The following is a 20,190-nucleotide window of genomic DNA, read 5'->3' as shown; positions in this document are numbered from 1 at the left end:
CTTAAAATGCAAATAAAAAAGCATAGAAATTCAAAGGCTACAGAATTTTCAGGTAGCATGCAAAGTCCAGGGGACCATTTCTATGGAATAGATTCATTTAATTTACATTTCTATCATTTTAATGAAAACACAGAACAAACAAGTAATCACAGATACATTTTAAACCCTCATTTTTCATTTGAATTTCTTCTTTTACACAATTACAGAGTAAGGGGAAAGAAAGAAAAGAGGAAAGAGGGAGAAAAGAGAAGGCATATTAGTAAGTCATTACCTCAGCCATTTTTGAAAGCTCAGTCCAATCATTCTTATTATAGCTGCACATGATGCTGGCAATGACAATCTGAAAAGATAAGTATGAAATTCAGTTGTCTAGATAATAAACTAAAGTTAGGAAAATCTGTTTGAAAATCTTCTGTCTCTATTGTTTAACTACAATTGCATTTTTCTGCTATGGGTATCTATTGAAGAACAAGTCCTATTAAATTCAATTGATCTTAGTCTCAGGTAAATGTATAAAATGGATTACATCAAATCTCTTTTAATATGCCTTTCTAAAATAATTTGAAGAAAGTACATGGAAGATACATGAGAAACTGTCAGAGATATAATTGAGAACTGAATGGACAATATACTCTTAAACTGACTACAGGTATTTTGAAATCTACATTAAAACAAATTGACAAATGGAAAACTTTAAATGTCTTTCAGTCCTACTGATTAAAACTTCATCCCATTCATAGAAATCTTGTGGGTACAATGTCCATCTCAGGTACTGGATATATGGAATAGCTCTTAGATATAATGGTTAGCTGTGATATAAGTGTGTCAAATAACAACTGTGAACAAATATGAGATTCCTAGAAGAATGTAGTAACCCTAACATGCAAGAAATATATTGACAACAATATATCCAGTGCCGTGACTTGACAGGTAATAAGATTAACTCTGATAGAAAGCAGCTGCTCTACCAGTAGCAACTACAAATGGAAGCATGTAGGCTAGAACAGCTGTGGCAGATATATATTGGCGATGATAAAATACATCCATACAAAAAAAATAAACAGGGATGCAGAAGACAATGGAAAATCATTGCACTGTAGTTTCTCATGAAAAGTCACTAGTGGGTAAAAACAATTACCACTATAACAGAAAAACTAAAGAATTGATTGCCTCCAAGCTTTGAGAGATGATTTTAAATAAGTAAGAATATCCTGATAGGTGAAATCTCTGCAAGCCAGAGTCATTTTTTTGTGTATACACCTGTGAAATTTCCACACTGAGATTTAGAAGTTTTGCATGTAAAAGTTTGCACACAAAATCCTGGATTGGTTTCCTTCCTTCAGACAGTGAATAACCATTTGCCCCCAATAGTAACATTTGTGTGTATGATTTATTTGCAATGTTTATTTGAAATATTAATAGACACTCCAATCAACTGAGTCTCTGGATGTTATACAACAAAGAAAGAGGACATAGGGCTATTGCCCAGCTTCAATTTTTTTACACATTCTCATAATACCTGATAGTGTTTAGGTGCATTTGTATATGTATAGACATGCATTCAAACTGAGAGCCAAGCAACCTAAGGACCATTTTAGTATTAGCTTGTGGTGTTGGAAAATCTATCATTAACAGCTACTCGACTGTCCATTCAGCAATATACAATTCACCTTCACGTTAGAACTCTCAATATCTAGCCAACATATTGTGAATTCTTTTAAAATTATTATTTGTAGAGCAACATACATCATAGCACAGATAACAAACTACAGATAAGCAAACAGATAAACAAACACAGATAAGCAAACACCTAGAAGCAAACAAAGTAATAACCAAAAGCCAACATGGGTTTGTCAAAAACAGATCATGCCAGACTAATCTTATTGCATTCTTTGACAAACTGACAAAACTAGTGGACCAGAGGAATGCTGTCAATATAATTTACTTGGACTTCAGTAAGGCATGTGACAAAGTAGACCATAACCTGCCACTTGATAAAATAGAAAATGTGGGTTAGACAGCACCACCACAAGATGGATTCGTAACTGGCTGACCAACCACACTCAATGTGTAGTCCTCAATGGAACTGCATCTACGTGGAGGGAAGTATGCAGTGGGATACCCCAGGGCTCTGTTTTAGGCCCAGTACTCTTCAACATATTCATCAATGATTTGGACAAGGGGATAGATGGGGAATTCATCAAATTTGCAGATGACACCAAGCTAGCAGGAGTAGCCAACACTCCAGAAGATTGGCTTAAGATACAGAAGGATCTTGACAGACTTGAACATTGGGCACTATCTAACAAAATGAAATTCAGTGGTGAAAATAGTAAGGCTCTACATTTAGGCAAGAAAAACAAAATGCACAAGTACAGTTTATGTGTCTTATGAAAAGAAGGACTAGGGGTGACATGATAGCAGTGTTCCGATATCTCAGGGGTTGTCACAAAGAAGAGGGAATCAAACTATTCTCCGAAGCACCTGATGGTAGAACAAGAAGCAATGGGTGGAAATTAATCAAGGAGAGAAGCAACTTAGAACTGAGAAAAAATTTCCTGACAGTTAGAACAATTAATCAATGGAACAACTTGCCTCCAGAAGTTGTAAATGCTCCAATATTGGAAGTTAAGAAGAGATTAGATAACCATTTGTCTGAAGTGGTGTAGGGTTTCCTGCCTAAGCAGGGAGTTGGACGAGAAGACCTCTAAGGTCCATTCCAACTCTGTTATTCTATTCTATTCTAAACCAAGTGTGTGGTGCCTACAATTTTATGCCTACAAATGTGTAATTCTACATCTGGAAACTCTGACACTTATGCCACATTAGACTGAAAATTTGGTGAGACTGTTGGGTAGCAAGAAAAACTTTTTTGGGTAGCAAGAAAAATAGAGGATTTTGATTAGAAATAATAAGAAGAAAATATGTCTGCTGGCATCAGTGCTTTGAGACAATGGAATGTTAAAAGAAAGAGATGGTGAAAAATTCCTTAGATTTTGGGATGCTTTCATTAATCAATTGTTTTAATTTATTAATTTATTATACCGATTTGCCAAGGATTCTTTTTTTTTCCCTTGAATCATCCTTTATTTTTCAGAAATATGTAATGTCATACTGTTCTCTGAAGTGTATAATCAAAGTAACTCTTTTTACCTAAAAAATCCCTTGCATGGATATGTGGCATATTTATTTTCCAAATGTCTGGATTCCAGACATTCCTATGTACTGTAAAACTGCCCATGTGTAAACACTGTGGAAATAAACGAAGATTTGTCTTTGATTAATGTTTACTGCTATCCAATTCATTGAAAATTATTTTCTGCACTGATTAAAGAAGTAATGCATCTGAAGGAACCAGATTTACTCTTCAAAGTAAAATATGAGTCCCACATGCTTCTACTGTAATTTTCAGATTTTTTTCTCTATGCACAATTTTCATGTCCATGTTCTATTCATTAATCTATTGTTTGAATTTATGTTTCTTGCAAATATTATATTTGATAAAAGTTTTAAAGTCCTTTAAAAGTTGAGTTCAGGTATATTAGTTCTGTGTTTCTCAATCAATTTGGAAATTCTACAAAATACTTACTTTTCTCAGTAAACAAAGGGTTTATTTGGAGCCTCCACATGAGTAAAAGTAATGTAGTTGAGTGTGACATAGCATTTTTAGTTTAGAAACATGACTAAGGTGCAAAGAGTTCTATTCACATTCCCTTCTACATGCTGTGTTTTGCATTCTTCTCTCCTGTTATAAGCAAATGGTTAGATGAGAGCAGCCTCTGTTCAGAACCTTATTTAAAATCTTGTTTCTTCTGCTTATTTTATTTTGTGGTGGTGTTTTAGAAGGCGGCCTATGTCCACCTACTTTCCAGCTAAACAACCTGTGATCCTGGCAGCACACTCTTGAAAAGAGATAAGCTTCTTGCCTCCTAAAAATAATTTTGTGGAGCCTCCACGACTATGTACATTCTCCTTGCTGATAAGTATATAGAAAGATAGACAGACATGACAGGAATAAATCCTGCAGGCCTACTGTGCATTCGAAATAATAAGACAAAATTAAATTCAGTTAAGCATAAGTATTGAAAAGGGGCAAGACACTAAATATATCCTTCATCTTGGATGTTTTTGTTGATGCATAATTTATTTAATTTATTTATTTTGTCGCATTTCTATGCCGCCCAACTCCCAAGGGACTCTGGGCAGCTTACAACAAAGAATAAAAGAATGCGAACAATCCCATTAAAAATGATAAAAAGAAAAACATTAAAACATTAAAAAATTTAAAAACATTAAAACACATGCACTCCAATTCGTGGCCGGGTCTCGCAAGATCATTATAACAAGATCAACGGCCCCAGGCCTGCCAGAAGAGCCAGGTCTTCACCGCTTTGCAGAAGGCCAATAGGGTGGGGGCGGTCCGGACCTCAGGAGGTAATTGGTTCCAGAGAGCTGGGGCAGCCACAGAGAAGGCCCTCCCCTGCGGGCCCGCCAGCTGACATTGTTTAGCTGACGGGACCCGGAGGAGACCGACTCTGTGGGATCTTACCAGTCGCTGGGATATTGCTCCTAAATCTATAGATGCTTATGCTTTTAAAAATCTCCCTCACACACAGCTTAGGCTATCACAGAAGTACATAATTATGTCACAATAAAACTGAATCTTCATATGATATAGAACGGGGTGTCAAACTCACGTCATCATGGCAGCGTCACATAACATATCGTGACTTTTTCCCCCTTCACTAAACAAGGCGTGGACATGACCAGTGCGTGACACATCCAGCCTGCAGGCCGTGAGTTTAGCATCCCTGATATAGAATTTTTTTGTGGGGGTGGTTGCAGTAAGTTTTTAAGTATCCAACTGTTGCACTCCAGCATTTGTGAAAGGCACAGTAACTAATATATATTTCACCCATTACCCTCCCTTTGTTGGAACAAATTGTGATTTCACTGAAATGTACTATTAACTTTTATCTGACAGCAACAATAGCCCATGTCTTTATAGCTTCATAATAGCTGAATGAGGGTTAGGCTGTGTTTTATCAAAATTATTTCAAAGATCTGATTTAAATCTTCCCTGTGGGAAAGTACTGATTGACAATTCTGTCCAAAAGTCTTTATTTTAAATGAGGGAGTGCAAGAAGAAAAAGAAAAATGACTAATTGGATTACTGCCATATGTATGATTAGGAGTGGTTTAATCTTAACATAGCTTGACTGGAAATGTAATATTAGGCATTCTTTTTCATTTATTTTTAAAGAGATATTCAGAACTATTTATGCCATTTAATGCCTCTTAATTGCACTTAAACAGGTTTAGATCCAAATTAGTCAATATCAAAAATCCATTTGAGTAAAAACAGGTTGGATTAAATGGTTTAGAGTGACTGCATTATAATTATTACAACATAAAACATTTTCAGATTCCCTTCCCTGCAATTATACTGGTTAATGTGCTTTCTGAACTTAGTTGAATCTCTTAAAGTTCTTCAGTTACATTTTTAAATATGCTGATCTTCACAGTCTCTTCACACTGCCACCATACTAAGAATCAATATTTTAAGAATCTGGCTATATTTTGAGATAGAAACCCCTATTCTGAAAATGTAACACTGAATTAATATGTAACAGGAACATCTTAGACTCATTGCCTTTTGTTCTTTAAATATCTCACCTCTGTCATCTTGAACAGCTCATCAACTCCACTCATCTATGACATACTCACTCTTCTCCTTCATCTTGACCTGTGCACTATTCTGTCATATATTTGTCTTGCAATTCAATCTTTTTTCATTCTCTTTGATCAAACCATCTCAACATATTTCTTTTGTACTGACCACTCACTTTTTTATTCAGTCCACAGTCATTCAGCACCTGTTCAGTTTAGATCTTACCTCTTTTTCTTTTACCATATGTACTTTTTAAGACCTCCATACCCACTGCACTCAAATTATTTTTACTTTTCTCCTAAGATGCTCAATTCTCACTTCCATATAATGATGTGGACAGAAATCTTATACATGTACTCTTAGACACATTCATCTTCACCTCTAATAACAAATAGCAATAGCCCCTAGACTTATATACCGCTTCACGGGGCTTTTACAGCCCTCTCTAAGCAGTTTACAGAGTCAGCCTATTGCCCTCAACAATCTGGGTCACTCCTCACAACAGATCTTTCTAGAAGAATGTTTTACTTGTGTTATATATTGAACATTTATAGCGTACCTTTCAGTTCTATTCTTTTTTGTATCATTGTTATTTCCATACAATATTCCACTTTTCTTTATTTCAGTTTCATTCCAGCTACTTTCATTAGTTATTTATACATGCATTCACCTTCTTGGAAATTTCTTTCTCTTCTCCCAGTACTAAAATCTTGTATTTACAGCAAAATTACCCTGCATTTTATCTCTTTTAATTTTAACTGTTCCTTGATCTCTTTGACTACATTTTTGTATCCATCTTTTTCTCTATATACATAATATATGAATATTGTCCTCTCACCCTCATTCTTTTGCATGCATTTCCCTCTCATTCTCCATTTTTATAATTCCTAGTAGCTTAATCCCACATACTGATTATGATTAGGGGTGAAATCCAGCAGGTTCTGACAAGTTCTGGAGAACCGGTAGCGGAAATTTTGAGTAGTTCAGAAAATCAGCAAAGACCATCTCTGGCTTGCCCCAGAGTGGGGTGGGAATGGAAATTTTACAGTATCCTTCCCCTGCCATGCCCACTAAGCCACACTACATCCACCAAGTCACGCCCACAGAACCAGTTGTAAAAAATTTTTGAATTCCACCACTGATTATGATGTTTTGTTCCAAGCAGTTTACACATCATCTTTCTTTATGTCCACTTATGTCTTCAAATACATTTTACCTTTTCTTTCCTTCTTTTATGGCCACTCTACTTATTTGTAAGATAGAAAACATCTAGGTAAGGTGAACAGCTTTAGTTGTACCTTTGTCATATGCATACTCCCTGCTAATGATAAAGAAAATACCAATCAGTTTGGGAATCTTTAGATGAGTATACGATAAATATAACCTCAGCCCAGTTTCATCTCAAACAAGGCTCACACTTTTCTCTGCAAGCTAAGATCACTAAATCTAGAGACTAACATGCAAGTCAGTACAAATAGTATTGAGTTATGATCAACAACCATTGAAAGTTATGACATCATTAAGCAATATGGTTACATTAGGTTTCACCTTATGACCATTTGGTTTAATGATGGAGTTCCCAATCCCAATTGCTGTTGAAACTTGAGGAATACCTGTATGCCTCTCATGGCAATAATGCAAATTACTAGTCTTTTTGCTATTCATGTACAAAGAGTTAATCCTTCTCAGGTTTTGATTTTGCTTTTACAAACAATATTGTTAGCAAAATGATTAATCACTGAATAAAATAGAATAGAATTGTTTATTGGCCAAGTGTGATTGGACACACAAGGAACTTGTCTTGATAGTAATAGGGAAACAGTCAATATAAATCTTAAGGATACCAGCAACAAGGTTACAGTCATATTATGCCTCTTATTCAACTTAGAAGATTACACACAAAAAAAGAATATGGATTTTGAAAACAATATCATTTTGTAAAACTCTATTTCTATCTGTAACCCTTCTTCAAGTAGCAGAAAACTATATAAGTACAATGGTAATTATTTCAAAAATACGAAACTCATAGCTTATAATTAAGGAATATATATTTCAACATTGTGATTTCATTATTTCCATTAATTTTGCATTTATAAGATAAAAATAGCAGTTTCTGATTGAATTTATTTATTTATTATCAAATTTGGAGATCACCCATTTAAGTTACAGAGTGACTCAAAACAGATATCTCATTTCAACTTTGTGTGTTCCTATGACTTCAGTGTGGATTTAAAAAGATTAATGGAATTAATATTTTTCTTCTCCTTACATTTTTAGAATATACATATAATTTAAAATTATATCTCCCTTATACAATATAACCCATTATACTTTTCTTATATCTAAAAAACTGCTTTCTCCATGTAATAAAGTTAGATAGGAAAAAATATTTAAGAAAGATAATTCAGTGGGGTTTTTATCTTTCTCTTCTGATAAATATACAAACTATTATTTTATCTGACCTGTTCAATAATTAATTCTCTGGCACATAAGGGAACATGATCCACCTATTCCACCCACCAGGAAAATGTGATACATCTTAAACTATAAGTGAACTGCAGCATAAATATAGCATTTGTACAGGATATGGAGAAGCCAAATCCAATCCATATAAATCTAACTGTAAAACTAATCCTTCCTCATCTTGCTCATTACTGTACGATATGGTGTCTATTTATATATCCAATACAAATATAACATCCACTAAACCAACTTCTAATGTTATTAAAGGCAAAGAGAGAGAGATGGATAGATAAATTATTGACACTTATTACTATAGGCAAAGTGTTATTATTGAAACTGATAGCATAAACACCAATCAAATAATGTCTCTATAACCTCAAGAAATTCTTCATTAATATTGAAGTCCTTTTAGAAAGAATCCATAGGAACTGAACATCATGTCTTCAAATATGTGACTGTCATTTTTACAAATATGTTACTATATACACATTTGAGAATCAGTTGAGCTTACATAAGGGTAACCTAGAAAATCCGTTAGCGAGTTTACTCAGGACTTTGTGGTCAATTGCATTCATGGTGAGATTTACATTAAGTATGCTATAGCAGTCTGTTAATTGATTTCATTACTTTCTATTTCTTAGTAAGCCAAGAGGCATTCCAGATTCCCCTTAGCCAGGGAAGACCCTTGAATACACCCCAGTTCATTTTTAGTACATCACATATATTAAACACTGGACTGAGAATGCTGTATGCCATGCAAAATATGAAGGGATTATGTTGTTCTATCACAGGCCCATGCTTGTGATTTCTACAATGAAATCCAGAGCAAGACTTGATGGACTAATGGGCAGGTGAAAAGAATGTTGGTCAATGGGATGGACGACATACCATCATAAAGATCCCTGTCCCATCTTTGTAGCTCAACACCAGGAACAAAGTCTTTTCAGCCAGGTTTCCTGTAAGACTGACAGAATTCCAAGCTACCTCTTCGTATGGCCCTCTGAGCTGTCTTGGTGCAATATTCAGCATCCAGCTGGTAAATCAGGTCTGACTCAGCTCCACTTCTCTCTCTCTCTCTCTCCCTCCCTCCCTCCCTCTCTCTCTCTCTTTCTTTCTGTTGTGGCCTGCTGGCGGCCAGCAGAGCTGGCAGCAGAGTCAGACAGTGAGGAGGTTGGAGAGGAACATGGGCCAGTCCTGGGGGCTGGGGAAAGTTCGGACGAGGGCTCTGCGTCAGATGCAGAGAGGGAGATAGACAGCAGTGAGGCAGAGAAACAGCTGGAGCCCATTCCCAGTGTGCACATTTGCAGAGCTGCCAGAAGACAAGAACAACTCAGAAAATAGGGTCGGCTTGAGAGTAAAGCCACACCTTGGAGATGATTGGCCCCTCCCAAAAGAGAAGCGAACGGGGAGAGGGCTTTTGCAGGAAACAATTCGTGCGTTCGGTAGTTTCAAGAGTGGAAAGTTCTGTTCGTGACTCTAAGAGACTCTGTGCCAAGTTTTGCCTTACTCTGCGGTTGGAAACAAGTTACATGGCAGCTTGTCAAATGAGATAAGGTGCGTTGAGAAATATTCCTTTGAAAAACTGTTTGGACAAACCTTGCTGACTGTGAATGAAACTAATTCACAATAGTGTAAATAAAAGAAGTTTTGCCGGGACCAATTCCTGCTTCCTGCTTTTTAAGGGAGCCTAGGTCAGAACAATTTGTTTGTAAAATTTACTGGCCACCCATCTTATCACGGTGTATCTTGTTAATGACAGAAACTATGGAACTATTATTCTTGGTTGCTTAGCATCAGTTAATAACACCATGAAGTGAGGAGTATGAACAGCAAGAAAAGCTACCATAGATTGATGGGCAGATGTATGCACTGCTCAGAATGGGAAATATTTTTTCCCGTAATTTTCTGGTCCATTATATTTGCAAAGAAGAGCATAACATGTTAGCAAAAATGATGGAGGCCATCTTTTCTTATGGATCTTCAGGGCTGCCATATTTAGTTTGTGGGAAACTGGGAGGGGGTTTGTATGGAGTTGGTATAAGTATTTAGCCATAACAACATTCTTTTCTCTGGGAGTCAAGGATGTTCAGTCTGCACCTGGAGTGGTGTGACTGGGAGGCATCTCCAGTTGGGATAGGGGATTGATTGGGCCATGTGATGGACATATGGGTGCAGGGAAAGGGACTTTGATTTTCCTTTGGGTGGGGAAAACCCGGGAGCTTTCAGATTTGAGTTTTCCCAGATGTGCCAATATGACATCTCTAATAAAATGGAACTTCGAGGAACTACTGGCCTTGGTTGGGGATGTTACTTGGAACACTGACAGATGACTTATGTCAAGTTTATCATGATTAACACCACTGCTTGTTATTATATCATCTTCCATATTATATGAAAAAGGGAACTGTAAAGCACACATAATTCCTTAATGTTTGCTAGGCATCAAGTTTGCATTGGGTTACTGATGATTGTGATAATCATATTTAGAAAATAGATGTGAGCTACTTTTAAATCTGTATATGTGGAAATGTTTATAAATTATTTTGGGGATGCTTATTACAGGAATAAACAAAAACATTATTCTCTTAAAATTATAAATATTTAAATATAATCAGGAGATTCTTTTAAATAGAAAAAAACATTTTTAAAAACCACACAGATACTGAAACTTGCCTTTTCCTATATTTTTGTCCTACAGACCTTTAAAAATGTATTGTGATTTTTTTTCCTTCTTGAAATTTTGATTTGTCACTGGATTGAAATAAAAATAAGCTTCTTATTAAAACGCTCTTACAGCATCAAATCCCATGCAATAAGAGAGTTAACAGTTGTAAACCCTGTCATGCCTGTGAGAAGCAGAGGAATTATCTTGTTATCAATTTAATAATGGAGTATTGAAGTAAATGATGCCATCCACTGACACCAGTAACACTGTGCTCCCCTGGGAAATTCAAGTCTGTGGAAACTGTCAATCTAGATGGATATGGACATATTAAACAATGTACTTTCAGTCCATAAATCTATTCTTTCAATGCTGCCTTACTAAAAAAGATTCTGCATAGTGATAAAGACAAGTAATGTAGGATATCTTGACATTACTGACTTATAATCCTCTTCACTTTAAGATAGGACAGTAAGAAATTCTGTACAAGGCCAGTATACAATTTAACCCTTTTTGCAGTAGGGCCAATATGTAGTTTAACTCTTGCTAGCCTTATTTTATTCATAACATGCATTAAAACTTAACATTTCACAAGAAAACCTGTATATAGGTAAATCTTTAACAATTGGCTGGTAAAATGATTGGCAGATACTCTTTGTGAGCACTTATTCACCCCCTTATTGTTGGGATTTTTTAAAAAAATAAATATACAATATAACCTCAAAAAGAAGCAAAAAAAATAATAATAGAAAAATCAATTTTTCAAGATATTTGCAAGCACTTTAAAATGACAAAAAATCAAACCGACATTGATATAAATTTGCATATTAGAATATCTGACATCATTTTGAAAGATGGAATCAGTGTTAAAATAGATTCAAATTACTGTATATTAATTGACAACTAAATCCACTATAATTGAATTTATAAATTAGAAACCAAGAACAAATTTCATTAAATTCTGTCTGGTTTAAAAAAAATGAATGAATTCAGCAACTCAGGAAATAAGAGAAAAAACTTAAATGTTATAAAATTAAATCTAAATATTTGGTTTAAATATTTTAAATACCAAAATAATCTAAATATGTATTTAGAACACAGATATGGTTTTCTGGTTTTCTAACTTGAACATGTTTCTCGACAGGTACAAAATCATAAAAAAAATACAAAAGAAAATAACACATATCAATAAAGAAAATTAAACTAATTAAATGACAATTAGGGCAAAAATTTAATCTATTTTACAACTGAGAACCCAGGTGCTCAATGAAAGAGTTATACCTTAAATGCCAAGGGTGAGATACAAAAGAATTTAAAAACACAAAAAATAGAAAAATAAAAAAAATACATACAAACTATTGTGAGAAAAGGAAAATTGAGTCTGATCTGCTAAAATCATATAGGCCTAAGATATAATAGTAAGCCTCAAGTGAAATAATACATATCAATGCTTCAGATAGAATGATTTCCTAAGGATAATGAAATATTTGTAATCTGTGCAAGCGCAATACTGCAATATGAATCTACAAAGTGGACAGTTTCAGAAGCTATTTTTAACAAGGAACATTGAAGATGTTAAGGAAGAAGGAAATGAAAGTTGCAGATGGAAAGGTATAAAAGAAGATAGGTCTCAGATCGGGGCCACTGGCTGTAGCTATTCCTTGTTGGACCTAGCTATTGTCTCTGGATATCATTGCAATGGGTTGTTGATGTAAGTAATGTTACGATGGCTATTCATGTTTCAAATTGCTATTCATAATTCAAATCATGAAATAAATATCTGAATCTTAAAGTAAGAATTGTTTACTTGTATCACTGTCTCTTGTTTCTTTATTGGGATATTTTTATGACACGATCTAAAAAGAGCCCTGGTAGCGCAGCAGACTAAAGCACTGTTATTAACATCAGCTGTCTGCAATTACTGCAAGTTCAAATCTCACCAGGCTCAAGGTTGACTCAGCCTTCCATCCTTTCTAAGGTAGGTAAAATGAGGACCCGGATTGTGGGGGCAATAAGCTGACTTGGTATAAAATATACAAAAGTATGAAGGCTATTGCTTAACGCATTGTAAGCCGCCCTGAGTCTCCAGAAAAGGGTGGCATATAAATCAAATCAATAATAATAATAATAATAATAATAATAATAATAATAATAATAATAATAATAATAATCTTTTTTAAAAAGGCTAAACGTTTCCTTGTAAGTTCTTCTTCATAAAGACAGATGTTTTATATAGAAGGAAGAAGTGAACAATCTTGATTAATTCTTTTTCTTCTTCAAATCCATACTATGAATAAAGTCCCACCAGGAGTTAAATATAATAAGCATATTCTATTTCTGAAAGCTGCCAGAATCTCCTTTGGACGATTCAGAATTACTGTATTTAAATTTAAGGGGAAATTTTTCTCATATAATTTGTTTTATAATAATTTGGGGTATGCATTGAAGCAACTTGTTTTTCTTTGTTCAGTTTGGAATCATAATATTACAATTTGGGGAGAAGGGCAGAATGACTTAGTCATTTTTTTTTTGCACTTTACCTGACTTGTCCAGATTGAGAGGTAACAGGTATTTGTTATCATTGTTTATTTTTAATAAAGCAAATATCCTTCCAGCAAGCAAATAATCTCAAAAAGCAACATCTCTAAATACAAGCACACTGGCACTTGTTCACAGTGGGATGAGGACATAGAAAGGTGTAGGCAAAATCACAAAAGGTAAATAGAGATATTTCACTGAAGTGCAAGAAATAAGGAAGCTAATAATCATGCAGTGCTATAATTCTTCTTGTGCTGTATATCTCAGGAATGCCAAACTAAAAGAGATTAAAGGATGCTGATTATAACTGATTTTAAGATTAGGTACAGAGCTATCCTCCCCACCCATCCCTGGTCCCATCAATAGCAATGGTTAATTTTTTAAAAAAATGCTATCTTCCACTGGAATGGAATACTGCTTCCATTGGAATGAAAAGACCCAGCTGTGGATTATGATAGAATAATGGAATAACAGAGAAAAGAAGGGACATTGGAGGTCTTCTAGGTCAACCCCCTGCTCAAGGGGGAAACCCTGTATCATTTCAAAAAAACATCTTCTTAAAAACCTCCAGTCTTGGAGCACCCACAACTTTGGGAGTCAAGTTGTTCCACTGTTGAATAGTTCCCACTGTCAGGAAATTTCTCCTTAGTTCTAGGTTGGTTCTTTCCTTGATGAGTTTCCATCTATTGCTTCTGGTCCTGTCTTTAGGTGCTTTGGAGAGTAGTTGACCCCCTCTTCTTTGTGGCAGCCCCTTAGATATTGGAAGACTGCTATCATGTCACCTCTAGTCCTTCTTTTCATTAAACTAGACATACCCAATTTCTGCAACCGTTCTTTGTATGTTTTAGCCTCCAGTCCTACATTATTAGCCTACATTATGAAGTAACCTGACCACTTGGATGAAGAGGCACAAAATCCAGGTATCTGCATCAAGGTTTTCCACCTTCTCTTTGTAGAAAAGCAACATAAATAAAAATGTGTGTGACTCTTTCTGGTAACACATTTACAAATCAAGATGAGTATTATGGGCAGGTTTCATTATGGTCATAAGTTGTGGATTACCTGTGTACTATTATTATGTACAAATAAAGAAGGCAACGCTCTTCTTACATAACACTGTTTCTATTCACATATATTAAAATACACTATAGATTAATATATGCTTTCATAAATAAGGACTGTTCCAGATACAAAGGCAACACCGGTATTCTTTGATTTATGATCAGTTGCTTAATAACTGTTTGAAGTTATAATGGACTAAAAAAAGTTACTTATGACCTGTCCTCAAAGTTATAACTGCTGCACCAGCCCTGAGGTCATGTGATCATATTTTGGGTACTTGGGAAGTGGCTCACATTTATATATGGTCTCCTTTTCTCACTCCCCACCCCCAATTTTTCAGCTAAATTATCCACTGGATAATCTGCATTTTAAAAATGGTTGTAAAATTCACACGGTGCCCTGATATGGGATTCAATGCCTTACAACCACAATTCTGGGCTCAATTGTGATCATAAATCGAGGGCTGCCCATAAAGTGCTATAAGATGCTTCACAGCATGCAGGAATTCAAACATAGCAACTCCTTAAAGTAACTGAATCTTTTCCTAGGATTGTGTGACTGTCTTCTATAGCTGCAGGATGATCCTAGCATAGGATGTGTTTGGCTTAAGGAGCTGCAGAGAGTCGTAACTAGTAGGAACTCCAGAGCCTTTCAACATGAAGCACTGCAGTTTTAACTAATCTTGTAACTAATCTTGTAGAATTACATAAAACATGTAAGATGATGCTGAGGAGAATATGCAGAATTCTGTTCTTAAAATAAGACCGGACCTCCCACACTCACACCTGATTATCATCCCATTGACTGAAACACCTACTCTAAATGTCCCTTTCAAATGAATTGATAATCCTAGAGGTTCACATATTTTTCCACATATAGATATGCAGCTTTGGATCATTTGAAAACCTTTGAAAGGCTAGTGCTCTCCCACTTGAAAACCATCATGGATCTGCTATTAGACCCCTTGCAATTTGCATACCGAGCAAATAGATCAACTGATTATGCTGTTAATATGGCTCTGCACTACATCCTACAACATCTTGAATCTCCAAAGACCTACGCAAGGGTCCTCTTTGTAGACTTTAGTTCAGCATTCAATACCATCATTTCAGACACTCTTCTAACTAAGCTAAACCAGCTACAGGTAGCTGAAAACACTTGTAAGTGGATCAGACATACAGGGCCTGGTGGCTCAGCAGACTGATAGCATTGTGATTAACACCAGTTGTCTGCAATTACTGTAAATTCGAATCTCACCAGGCTCAAGGTTGACTCAGCCTTCCATCCTTTCTAAGGTAGGTAAATTGAGGAGCTAGTTTGTGGGGGCAATAAGCTGACTTTGTATAAATATACAAAAGTATGAAGGCTATTCTTAACGCATTGTAAGCCGCCCTGAGTCTCCGGAGAAGGGCGGCATATAAATCAAATAAAAAAAAAAGCTTCCTAACAAACAGGAAGTAGCACATGAAGCTAAGCAGAATCACATCAGATACCTGTATAATTAGCACAGGGGCCGCCCAAGGCTGTGTGCTCTCTCCTTTTCTCTCTGTATACCCAATGACTGCATCTCTAACGATCCATCTGTTAAACTACTGAAGTTCACAGATGACACAACAGGGATCGGTCTCATTCGAGACAATGATGAATCTGCATACAGACGGGAGGTTGAACAACTAGCCTCATGGTGCGACTGGAACAATCTGGAACTGAACACACTCAAAACCGTAGAAATGGTGGTAGACTTTAGGAGAAACCCTTCCATACTTCCACCTCTCACAATACTAGACAACACAGTAACAACAGTAGAGACCTTCAAATTTATAGGTTCTACCATATCCCAAGATCTAAAATGGACAGCTAACATCAAAAACGTCATCAAAAAAGCATAACAAGGAATGTTCTTTCTGCGCCAACTCAGAAAGCTCAAAGTGCCCAAGGAGCTGCTGATACAGTTCTACAGAGGAATTATTGAGTCTGTCATCAGCACCTCTATAACTGTCTGGTTTGGCTCTGCAACTCAACAAGACAGACCCAGACTTCAGAGGATAATTAGAACTGCAGAAAAAACAATTGCTACCAACCTGCCTTCCATTGAGGACCTGTAAACTGCAATCAAAAAGAGGGCAGTGAAAATATTTACAGACCCCTCGCATCCTGGACATAAACTGTTTCAACTCCTACCCTCAAAATGATGCTATAGAGCACTGCACACCAGAACAACTAGACACAAGAACAGTTTTTTCCCGAACGCCATCACTCTGCTAAACAAATAATTCTCTCAACACTGTCACACTATTTACTAAATCTGCACTACTATTAATCTTCTCATCATTCCCACCACCCATCTCCTTCCACTTATGACTGTATGACTGTAACTTTGTTGCTTGGATCCTTATGATTTATATTGATATTGTTTCCTGATTGCTTATTTGTACCCTATGACTATCATTAAATGTTGTACCTTATGATTCCTGATTAACGTATCTTTTCTTCTATGTACCCTGAGAGCATATGCACAAGGCAAATTCCTTGTGTGTCCAATCACACTTGGCCAATAAAAAAAATCTATTCTATTCTATTCTATTCTATTCTATTCTATTCTATTCTATTCTATTCTATTCTATTCTATTCTATTCTATTCTATTTTCCTCAATAAATAAATGAACAAGTAAATATTTTGACTCATTATTTAATTGGATTCTTTTAATATAATTTTAGGAGTTATTGTGTTTTTAGATGATACTTATGCAGAAATACTGAAGGTGCAAAGGGGTTCACAAACTTTAAAGCACCACAGAACGTACAGAGTACACAGAATAACTTGGAAGGGACCTTGGAGGTCTTCTAGTCCAACCCCCTGCTCAAGCAGGAAATCCTATATCATTTCAGACAAATGGTTGCCCAATCTTTTCTTATAAACCTCCAGTATTGGGGGATCCACAACTTCTGCAGGCAAGTTGTTCCACATACATTTATTTTATAGAAAACTGCACAGAAGTGCTTATATTATGGAAAGAATCATATAAATATTTGCATATAAAAATAAAAAAAGTTTTCTGTAAAAAAAAAAAGTGTATATTTGACAGAAAGGACTTATTACTGAGTTTAAACAAAGTGAAACAGACCCAACTGAGATCTATTTCTACATCACACACTACATCCCTCAGGTCACCACTACCTCTAACTTTAAAGAAACCGAAATTAATATATTAGCTAAAGCAAGAAGCAAATGAAAGAAGATGGAAATGTAAAATCTGTAAATTTATGTATGGTTTGCTAAATGAAGGTTGAAGAAAGTTGTGTTTCAACTTAAACTTGCAAACTTTGCTATTTCATATTACTATTCCTTTAGGTCCAAATATTGCTAGATAAAGAATGGAAAGGAAAAAAGATATTGTAAGAAGTTAAAAGGGAAAAATGGTATCATTGTGACAGTAACTTTGAAAACATTTGCAGTTAGCCATCATCATTCAATAAACTACTGTGTTTCCCCAAAAATAAGACCCTGTCTTATATTTTTTTGAACCCTGAAATAAGCGCTTGGCCTTATTTTCGGGGAGGTCTTATTATTTTGGGGCACATGGGGCAAGATGGGGTTCCTCTTGCCATCTTACCTGATTTCCAGCTCTGTGTTTAAATATTTTCAGGGAGGGTTTATTTTTTGGGGAGGGCTTATTTTCGGGGGGAGGTTTATTTTAGTGCATGCGCTCAAAAGCCCGATTGGTCTTATAATCAGGGGAGGGCTTATTTTCAGGGAAACAGGGTAATAAGAAATTCTAATGGGTTCCTGCTCTTAATTGCCAGACACAACTAGCTTTTCCAATTTTTAACAAAAGAAAGAGTTTACTTTTTAAAGATATTGCCTTGGTATGTTGGGAGCAGAAGAGGTCAAGAAACAATAAAAAACTAATAGAAAGTGCTTATATCTAGTTTTACAATATTTCAAACACATAAACTCTAACCTGCAGCAAAACCTTAACAACAGGGTACTGACATCTCATTGATTCTTAACACATGAGTTGAAAAGCTAGATAGGGAAATGGAAAAACAATCCCATGGGTTTTACTCTTGGATTACAGAGTTTTCCAGCATTTTAATGTTAAAATAAGGCAGATCACCTAAACAAATCCCCGAAAATTTTACCATTTAAACTTCATTCCATTTCAAGTATTGCTATAGATTTGTAAACAGCTCAGAAAATTTATAGGTAAATCAGGAGAATTACAGGCATATTTTCCTTGTAGTCCTACACTGTTTGTTCCTATTATTTTACCATTCTCTGACCTTTCACAGGGAGACAGAAACATTAGACTTGGCCAATGGTATTGTCTCTGAAGGGAGCAAAGGGCATAAATATCAGAGAGAAATGGGCAGTATAACGTTCTTACAAGTGTTTCCACAAATTCCCACACACATAAACTTAGCCCTGGCCTGTTTGCTCACACATCTACAGGTTTTTAAAATGCATATCAAAATTCAAGAACTTGCCTAAATTCAAGTCCTAATGTAATCAGGTGGGAAATAACAACTATTCTCTAACTTAATTTTTTTTTTTGGCCTGAGGCAGAATATGGGAGTTATTTTTTCATTTTGAGGCAACAAATGGAGTAGACGGTCATAACTATATTTACACAGGAAATGTGTATTTCCAGAATATTCCTACTTGTTAGAATACCATAAATCTTTTCTTCCTTTTGACCAATCTAGCAGGCCAATACATCAGAACTAAATACTGATATCCCCTACTGCCTTCACCAAAGGGTGCACTTAAATTAAGTTCAACATCAGGAACTCCTGTAGTATAAATATATAAATCAGAATGTATCAGATCTAAATATTCATATATTCTGGGGGTTGTAGTCAACACATCTTCCACATTGCCAAGTTTGAGAAACAATGGAATAGAGACATTCCAGAAAAACATCATAATACTACTACTCAAGAATAGTGTAAAAATAGTTGACTATCAGGAGTTCAGTCAGCTGATAAGTTCTGTCCCACTGCTCTAGTTATTTATCAAAACATGTATCCATCATAGACACAATAAAGGAGAATGTTTTATGTAGTTTTTGTTAGAGGAATGGGACAACTCACCGCACACTGCAGCCAACTCGCTACGGCCAACTCACAATGCACAACTCACCGCAGCCAATTCGCTGTGGGACAACTTGCCATGGCCAATTCGCCAAGGGACAATTTGCTGCGGGATAATTCAACATGCCAATTTAATCATTTAAAATAATTAAGAAATCATTTTAATTTTTGTCATTCACGTTTCATTTTGTCTAACCCTAACCCTTCTTTGGCATCCTTTCTTTAATGATTCTATTCAACTATTCGATATTGATGTAACTCTTGTCCCGTGGCAAGTTGGGCCATGGTGAGTTGGTCACAGCGAGTTGTCATAGACCCTTCTTCAGAGCTGGTGATATTTCATGGGAGGGGAAGTGTCAGGCACAAAGTTTCAGCACAAAAAACTTATTTAAGCCTATACACAAGAATCCAATAAATTAATGGTCAGCACTAACTTGGTGCTAGATAATGATCAACGGAATTCAAGGAGGGATGGAATTGGACCTCTTGTGGCAACACAAGGATTCTAAACTGATGACGCATTTAATTCCACCCCAAAACTCTGCCTGCTTTTTATTCTTCTCTTTCTAACTTGTCTTATATTAGAACTGAGAATAACTCCAGTAATTATTAAGACAGAATAGGGGTCAACACAATCTTTCTGATGCCTTAAAACCAGGAAGAAAGCATTTCAACAGAATGAGGAAGATGGGTCTCTTGT

General features: G+C 35.7%; 1 protein-coding gene across 1 annotated transcript in view; it reads right to left on the bottom strand.

The window, feature by feature from the left end:
• The window catches only part of DPYD (dihydropyrimidine dehydrogenase), a 584,219-nt gene that overhangs the window by 170,800 nt on the left and 393,229 nt on the right, over positions 1-20,190 (bottom strand). Inside the window, exon 15 of the mRNA XM_034437263.3 lies at positions 272-340. Within this exon, the coding sequence (XP_034293154.2) occupies positions 272-340 (69 nt within the window). The remainder of the gene's footprint in view (positions 1-271; positions 341-20,190) is intronic.

Source organism: Pantherophis guttatus, chromosome 3 (assembly GCF_059756535.1).
Source record: "Pantherophis guttatus breed Tessera chromosome 3, ASM5975653v1, whole genome shotgun sequence".
Classification (NCBI taxonomy): Eukaryota; Metazoa; Chordata; class Lepidosauria; order Squamata; family Colubridae; genus Pantherophis; species Pantherophis guttatus.
The sequence above is the reverse complement of the archived record's forward strand: the minus strand, read 5'-3'. Positions and strand labels throughout refer to the sequence as shown.